The sequence below is a fragment of the Mauremys mutica genome, chromosome 1, assembly GCF_020497125.1.
Source record: "Mauremys mutica isolate MM-2020 ecotype Southern chromosome 1, ASM2049712v1, whole genome shotgun sequence".
Taxonomy (NCBI): domain Eukaryota; kingdom Metazoa; phylum Chordata; order Testudines; family Geoemydidae; genus Mauremys; species Mauremys mutica.
In genome coordinates, this window is record NC_059072.1 from 160,890,362 (window position 1) to 160,898,761 (window position 8,400).

At 47.0% G+C, this 8,400-nt stretch overlaps 1 protein-coding gene across 4 annotated transcripts in view; it reads left to right on the top strand.

The window, feature by feature from the left end:
- The window catches only part of LOC123360821 (limbic system associated membrane protein), a 1,375,067-nt gene extending 1,367,080 nt beyond the window's left edge, over positions 1 to 7,987 (top strand). For 3 of the 4 annotated variants that reach the window (XM_045001275.1, XM_045001278.1, XM_045001269.1), the window contains one exon: positions 278 to 7,987. In XM_045001275.1, coding sequence (XP_044857210.1) covers positions 278 to 375 — 98 coding nt within the window. In that variant the 3' untranslated portion in view covers positions 376 to 7,987. The remainder of the gene's footprint in view (positions 1 to 277) is intronic. The other variant, XM_045001277.1, reaches the window with a different exon arrangement.
- The last annotated feature ends 413 nt before the right edge of the window (positions 7,988 to 8,400 follow it).

Sequence of the window (8,400 nt, forward strand, 5' to 3'; positions counted from 1 at the left end):
AATGGGGCAGGAGCGCTGGCTCTGGGGAGCTCACAGACACTGCAGTCCCAGCTTTTCTCCGCAGGACACACTGACAAACAAGCTCACCTGCAGTCCCAGCCTCTCCCAGCAGGAGGCGCTGTAGGAAATGACCCAGGAGCACTGAGTGTGAGGCGCTCACAGTAGCTGTGAGTCAGTGCTTTTGAAGGCCCTCAACATGTTTCTTGCTGACTCTGTTTCTTCCTTGCTGTATGTAACCCTTTCCTCTTCTCTCTTCCTTCCCACTCTCTCCCTACAGGACCTGGCACAGGGAGAGTAGACAACGGTTCAATGAGTTTGGCCGTACCACTGTGGCTGCTGGCAGTGTCCCTGCTCTGCCTACTTAGCAAATGTTAATAAAATCAGAATAAAATCAAATTAAAAAACCCAACAACAACAGCAACAATAACAACACACAAAACAAAGCGCGTCATACAGGAGACAGAGCGAGAAAAAGAGGGGGAGAGAGAGAGGACTGGTTCTTTCACAACTTTTGTGTGTTCAGGAGCAAAGGGGGGGAATTACAGCGAAGACGAATCAGCAACATTTATTCCGAATTACGACAAGACGTCTGTCAAGCCATCGACCACCTGGGAAGCGATGCGGAGCGCAGGAGAGAATGGGGCGCTGGGTGGGGTCCGCGTTGTGCCAAAGACGCCGAGATGTAAAAAAAAAACCCAACCAATCAGATTTCTTGTTTCCCCCTTCTTTCCTTAGTCCTCTTTCTTTCATCTTCTGAAAGAGAAGGTCTTTGCTGTGATGTTTATAGCCACTTAACCCCTTGATTCCCTTGGCCATTTGGTGAGCTGACTCTCCGCCAGTTCAGACTTTTGGAAAGCAGTAATCCAGACCCTTTCGCATACTGGTGTCCCATGAAGAAATCCCACACCTCCTCCCCCATCCCTTGCACCCTCGTTGACCCCCTCCCTTACGCCCCTTCTCCTCTAATACCTCCCTCTCTGCCCTGAGCTCAAGCTATTTTGACTATGCTACAAACACACTGTTTTTATTCTCTTCTTCTCCCCCTGTATTTGGCCGGGTGTCTCTGTCTCCCGTGTGTGTGTGTCTGTGTGTGTGTGTGTCTCTCTCTCTCTCTCTAAAGCATGCGAAGAGAATGGTCCATATGTACATAAGCTCATCATGCTGTAGATAAAGTTCTGCATCGTAAGTGTGAGACATGGTGCTGAGAGATCACTTGGGCAGATGTGGGGGGTGGGGAGTGCATCAGTTGTGGCACTGGTTCAGATGGGCTTCCATCCCACAGCTGGCTTTTGCCTTGACAGCCTCCTGGCCGCATTGCTTGGAAACGTCAATCTCCATACTTTTTTAACCCTTCCCTGATCAACCCCACCCGGCTGGCACTCAATTGTAATGCATCAGAATAGTGGCTCCTGCTTCACGTCTGTGCTTGTGTGTATGTCCAAACAGGTAGAAAATCAATGTGACTGACCCGTAGGACCATAGATGGCAGCATTTCAAGAGCACTGCTCCAGTACCCACTTCTGGGGGGGTTGGGAAGAGAGGTAATCAGTGAGATAACTTGGGCTTCACTGATCTTCTGCACCTGTAGGTATGGCGTGGCCAATAAATCTCTCTTACCAGAAAAGCCTCCATGTGGTAACCCATAACCATTCAGTATTGCTATTGAAATGAATTTTTTGTCTCTCTGACTTCCTTGTTACAATCAAGGCAAACCTGTAAATATCTCACTCAGCCACCATGAAAATACCTATATGGAGCTTCTTTAATTTTATACTTTAAAGAAAACTCAAATTGGTTCAGAAAGTGGCCAGAACCTGGGACTGTATTGTAAAAAAGCTGGGGCCAAAATTCATGACATACAGGAAAGAAGCTTTGGGTGGTGCATTGAAGAGAGATACAAGGGGGTACGCAATGGGGGGGTATTTTGTTCACCGATATGTAGCACATCAAGGTTGCTAAGCTTGCTTCTAGACATCTTTGCCCTCTGGATGGTCAGAGGAGGAGGTAGTTGATGAAAGAAACTCTAGTGACACCTGGTGGAGAAGATGTGGTGAGCCTCAGAGTAGGTCACTTGAAACAGAGTTACTGAAATGCTACCTATCTGCTGGAATCTGCCATTTCAGCAACAGGTCCTGCAGGATGAGATGTAAGCTATGGAACACGTGCAAATCTGAAGAGCCTCACATATCCCATTGGCTGTGCAGGTCATCCGTGAAAGGGGACAGCTGGGTTAATGCACCAGTGTTTTGCCTCTGGCAACCTGTGTCTAAATGCGCCTAGGGTCACAAGTGCCATGATCTGGGTGTCCACAGCAGAGGAGGTGTTGGGACTGCCAGTCCCTTCTCTTTCTCAGCAGAGCCTCTGGAACTGGCTTAGCAGCGGTGCTGTGGGTCAGGATTTAGGAGCTACGCATTGGCCTTCACTGTGTCCTACTCCTAAGCAGTTTCCTAAGCAGTAAAAATTCCCTTCTTTCCACCCCATCCCCCCACAAATAAATACAATTTAGATCTGCCTGGAATTTGCTGTAAAAACTTAGGGGAAGTAGGAAGGAAATCTCTCTGGCTTGAGCAGGCTTAAGAAAGGGGAGACTGATCAGCAGAAAGCAATGAGTTAATTCTGTTTTGTGTTTCAATCCTTCCCTTTACTCAGCTGAGACGAAATCTGTAAGAGGAGGCTCCCTATAATTCAGTGCCGGCTCAGCGGCAGCGCTCGCCTTGATCAAGCAGCTCAACAGCACTGCCTCTTTTCTGCTGAGCGAGGCAGTTTTGTGGCAAAGACGGGCAATCAATTAAAGAGGCAGCCAGGCTTCTCGCAGCCCACCAGGACTTGCAGATAAATATTAGTCTTTGAGTGTCTTTTGAGGGAGGAGAGCAGAGAAACGGGCCTGCAGGATGTCACCAGTCAAGGGAAGGGGATTTTCCCCCATCCCTCAAGGTACATGCTCAGCTCAAGGTGGGGTCTGCTGTAATTTTCCCTCAGAGTTTTGGGATGTTGGAGAATAATCCCCACAAAAATCACACCCCAGTATATGTGTGTGTGCGCGCCTTCATAACAGATATGACACCATCACTGCTTGGGAGGGGTTGGAAATTGGGCGTTGTAACCTCTCTCGGTGGGTCTGGATCCAGTGGGGCCAGACAATGAGGCATAGACCTTCAGAGGTATGTAGGCGCCTGGCTCCTGTTGAACACACTGGGCATTAGGCACCTAAATACCTTTGAGAATCTGGGCCTTATCCTGTAGGTGACCTACTGACCATGAGCCCTGCAGCGTCTCCTAGGACAGGAGCGCTCTAGCCTCTGCTGGTGATTCTTTCTGAGTCTGATGGGTTTTGCTGTAGGGAGGGGAGTGAGTGTACAAGTCCAGTAGCAGATATTGCACTTGGGGGATGGACTATGCACCCTCTCCCACATATTGGCTCATTGGTTTGTTATTGTAGGGTTGCTCAGAGGTGTTGGGCTGCCTGCACTGATTCGTTACTGCAGGGAGCCTGTCAAGGGTTGTTTATGAGGACTGGGCTGAACGCATTGTTTCATCAGTGTAGGTTAGCTCAGGAGTGCTGAGCTGTACACACTGATTTGTTATTGTAGGGTCACTGATGAGTGTGGAGCAGCACATATTGCTGTGTTATTGTAGGGTTGTTCATGAGCACTAGGCGGCACACAGTGGTTTGTTATCGTATGGTTCCTCACAAGTATTGGGCTACTGGCAGTGAATTGTTTTAAATATTTTTAGAAAAAAGAGCACTGAAGCTTTTGTTTGGGGTGAACCCCCTACACACACACACACACACACACACCCCCACACACCAACAACAACAACAACAAAAATCCCAGACTTTTGGAACAGAAAAAGACAAAGATGATTGGGAGGACCCATTCTGTCTAGTGGTTAGAGCTGAGGTCTGCCAATTAGGACTCTTGGGTTCTACTCTTGACTGTGTCCCTGACTCTTTGAGCAAGTCTGTGCCTCAGTTTCTCCTCTGTAAAATGGGGATAATGATAATACAGCTGCTGAAAGGCATGACAGTGGTGGTGGAACAATTTGTATAGTGGGGGTGCTGAGAGCTATTGAACCAAACTTTGAACCCTGGATATGATGGAAACCACTTCAAGCCTGGGTACCCCCAGCACCCCTAGTTCCAGCACCCCTGGGCATGATGCAAGTGCACAGTATTACAGTTATTCTGTTCTGGGATCTCCACTCTTGGCAGTGTCTGTCCCTTTAACTTGAGAGCTGGGGTGGGGGAATATTTATTTAGTGTTTTTAATGGACCCAATCCTGCGAGATGCTGAGCATCTCCTGAGGGTTCCTGAGCACCCACCATTTCCGTTGAAGTCAATGAGGGTTGCACAGCACCTCCCAAGACCAGGGCCATAGTGAAGAAAGGAAAAGGCATTTTCCTTGATCATTTCTTCACCCCTGTGGATAATTACATTGAAAAGACATATCCTTCAGTGCAGAGCCTTTCTCCTTAGGCGCCCACAATGGTCCTGCTTCTCTGGCCCCCTCTCTCCCTCCTCAAAATCCACTCACTTGTTTGCTGCCCTACCCCTCAGTGGGATTTGGAATGGGACACCAGTTCCTTGAGAGTGTAGGTGTAATTGTGTTTGATTGATGGAGGTTTAACATTTAGTGTTATTAAAAAAAAAGATTGTATTTCTTCTACAAGTTTGTAAATATACGAGAGTGACATGAGATGTCCAATAATGTCCACACAGAGGAAGAAACACTTAGATTTAATATATGGCCCCTTACTTGCTAGCAGATATCTAACCCTTTTCAGGTTACCAGTGGGAGGGGGTGGGGAGCAACTTTCTGAAAGGAAATGAACAGTGTGAACGCAGCCCTCTGGGACCACCTGAACGCCATACATGACTGCAGCGTGTTGTTTGTATGTGCCTGGCTGGGTGAAAAAGGAAGCGATGCATGGCCGTGAAATGCTGGGAAGGTGGGTGCGAAAATCCCCAGGTAACGCATGTATCTCAGCATTATGATCCTTTTCCAGACCACGACTTGCGGACACGTAGAGCAGCAATGCAAACCCCTGCTTTCTCCACCAGCAAAGTTGTGTAGACCAGGGTTATCATCAGGGTCATGTTAACGGTGACATTAACAAGGTTTTTTTAGTTGTTGTTTACATGCTTTGTGTAAACTGATTTACAGCCTGAGTTTACACCCCTTTACATAGCATTTACTGTTCAGGAATCATGGGCAAATCTCCAATTTTCTCCCATGCCAGACCAAGAGTCAATCACAGTATGTTCAGAAGTCCATCCACCCACCCATCCCTATTTCAATGCTCAGATTGGACTTCAGATACAGGTGCATCTATTCAATGAACCTAGGTACCTTTCTGAGCATCCAATTAAGGTGCCATTGTTTCAAAATTGAGCCCATGGCATTAACTTTGTAAACTTCATTTTTCACACATTTTCCAGGCCATGTAGAAGTAGCAAGTCTGGAAGGAAATTTGGGGCAATGACCGAGGATTCATGGGCATTTGGGGGAGTGGAGCTTGGGAGCATTTAACCTCACTCTCAGCCTTTCCACAAGAAGACATTTTGGTCAGGCCTTCACATATTGCTTATTTCCTTCACATCATCTTATGAGGGACTCCAGGTTTGTAGTGAGGAAGCGTTTCCTCTCCCAAGTCTAATAGTACAATCCATGTCCTCTGCTCTGACCCCACTGATCCATGGCCAAAATCTTCATGGTGCTTGACATCACACAGCAAATCACACCAAATGGTGCCATGGAATACAGTCTTGGGGAGGTGAGGCAGAGCTGGAAGTTCTAAGTTTCCCCTGAGGGTGGCAAAAGCTTATTTCATTTTTGACAAGTGCACAGAAAAGACTGTGAAGAGAGGCCCCTCACATGAGGAGCAGAGTGGAGGGTGCGGGAAGAGACAATTAAACTAGGAGATGGTCTCCCAGGCTATGTCATTAATAAAAAAGTTAGGGCCATATGCTGTTCGCAATCCATGCACAGAATTCCCAGCCACATCAACGAGGAAGACTATTGGCTCTCAGCATGGTCTCAAAGTGGGTATATTTCCAGTGTGGTGCCTGGGAGAGTTAGCTGCATGAGTCCTTTCGACATTAAGGGGTGTGTCCAACTCTCGAACCGTCCTCTTGTTCCCCTCTATGTAACATGCCCCCTTCCCACCTACATCTTACAGTGTGACACCTCAGCATGGTTTCTATGGGGGTTGTTTCCCCAAAGGCCAAACCTCAGGTGTTCACTTGTTTTCCAATCTCCCTATCTCAGCAGGGAGGAAATCAGCTTGGTAAGGATGCCAGCAAATCCCCTATCCAGGCATGGCTTGGGGAGGCCCATGTATCGTAAGCCAGCCACCCTGAGAAGAGCAAGGAAAAGAGGACAGCTCCTCTAAATAAGCCCAGGAAATGGAAGGTAAAGGGCTCTTACCTCATTGCAGGTTCAGCTTAGCTAGTGCCACCAAAAGCTCCTGCAAACCTTTAAGGAGTACATGAAACAGTAGAGGAAGGGAGGGTGTCTCAGCAGTCAGGAGGATAGAATTGCAGAGCTGGTGGTAGGCCTGACTTCATGGCAAGGCTGTTTGGGGAGCACATTAGTGGGCAAAGATCCTATCCTACAAAGGAAGTCTCCAGGCAGGGCAGGGAACTACCTCTCCCCGATTTGTGTATATCTTCAGCTCACTTCGTGAGCCCCGTGGGGAACGTCTGTTGTGATACCCTAACTGGGGCCCCATCCATCAACATCTCAGCGTATCTGAGAGAACAGAGGGATTGAACTGAGCCCTGCTGTCTATCCTCGGTCAACCCCTTTACTTCCTGCTCAGAATGCCTAGTACCTCCTATGGAATGTGAGTATGTGTGTGTGTCTACATATAGATATAGTACTCGCAGGCCGCAAGGAAACTATCAACAAGGAGAGAACTTCCCAGCTGGGGAGTGTCTTCCAGCTCTGAAGTTATTTCATTTGCTCCCTCTTTCAGTCACACAGATACTCATCCCTCCCGATACCCCTACAACACACACATGCCACTCTCCTCCAAAAATCCCTCACACAGCCATCACACCACTCTCCTTTCCTAGACCCCACGGTGACACATGCAAAATGACACATACGTCTCAATTTGCTTTTAGCAGTTTGTCTATAGAAAGCCATCAGCTGCATGGTTTGTGGTGACTTTCTACAAACAAGGAAAGGGTGTGGGGGGAGAGGAGAGTAAAAATTGCCTCCACACCAGCTGCCCCCAAACCGTTCCATTTCCTCAGCTGGAGCTAAGTTTCATCCTCCAGGCCTTAGGGAGGAGGTCCAGTGTCCCTTTTTCTTGCTACACAGTGGGGTGGTTAGAACTCTTCTCATTAACAGTGTTATATACATATAAATATATATATATATCTATATCTTTATATATATTTTTCCCCAGCACCGTAGACATGAGCTGAACTTCTCTTTAATGAAACAAGAACACGGCCATTTTATTTTTTGCGATTGGTTTGTTTTCGGATACTAGCTCTGTGGAAGAAAATTTTAAATGCGCAAGTGTGTGTGTGTAAAAAAAAAAAAAGAAGGAAAAAAAAACAAAACAAAACCTGACACCAACAAAAAGCTTTTTCTTTTTTTCTTTCCTCAATGTATTTAACTTCTGTTATCTTGTTTCTGTTTCTTTACATGTATGAATGCTCTGCTCTTCTGTGATCTTAAAAAAAAGAGAAAAAAAAACAAAAACAAAAATGAAATAAACGTGAAAAGGAAGAAATGCATCTTAATTTCCCTTCCCCTCATACACAGTTTTGGCTCATCTGGTGCAATGCTTTCGTACTGAAATGGCTGGTGGATATGCACCACGACTCCACTAGTGCCCTCTATTGGATGGAATGATAACTGTTAATTCATGCATCTTTGACCCTGATGTGATGACCCCCCCGTCACCGCCACTGCCACTGCCACAGGGTCAGCAGCAAGGTTTCAGCCTGGCACAGACCCCATGAACTAAAGGAATAACTCCAGTGGATGGTAGCAGTAGCAGATTATTCTCTATGTGAACAAGCCACTAGAGAGAGATGCAGCATATGTTTGAGAAGTCTGCTGTACAAAGAGAGATGAGATTATCCTCTAGCTCAAGCTGTAAGAAAAGCCTCTGCCGAAGTAACTGAATTCTATGCCAGCTGTTGCACTGAAGTTCCATATGGCTATGGCTTGCAGCACTGTGATAACTATGAAGTCTTTAATGGCCATGGATTTGCAATGAAAGTCACAGGGAATGTGTGGGATCCCCTAGGCGAACTACCCAGGGATTTTTCAACATGCTGTTGTGGAGCACAGAGAGAGCTGTGTCCAAAGCCTACACTCATAAGGGTATGCAGGGCTAGATCTTGCTCCCACTGATGCAGATGACAAAACTTCCAC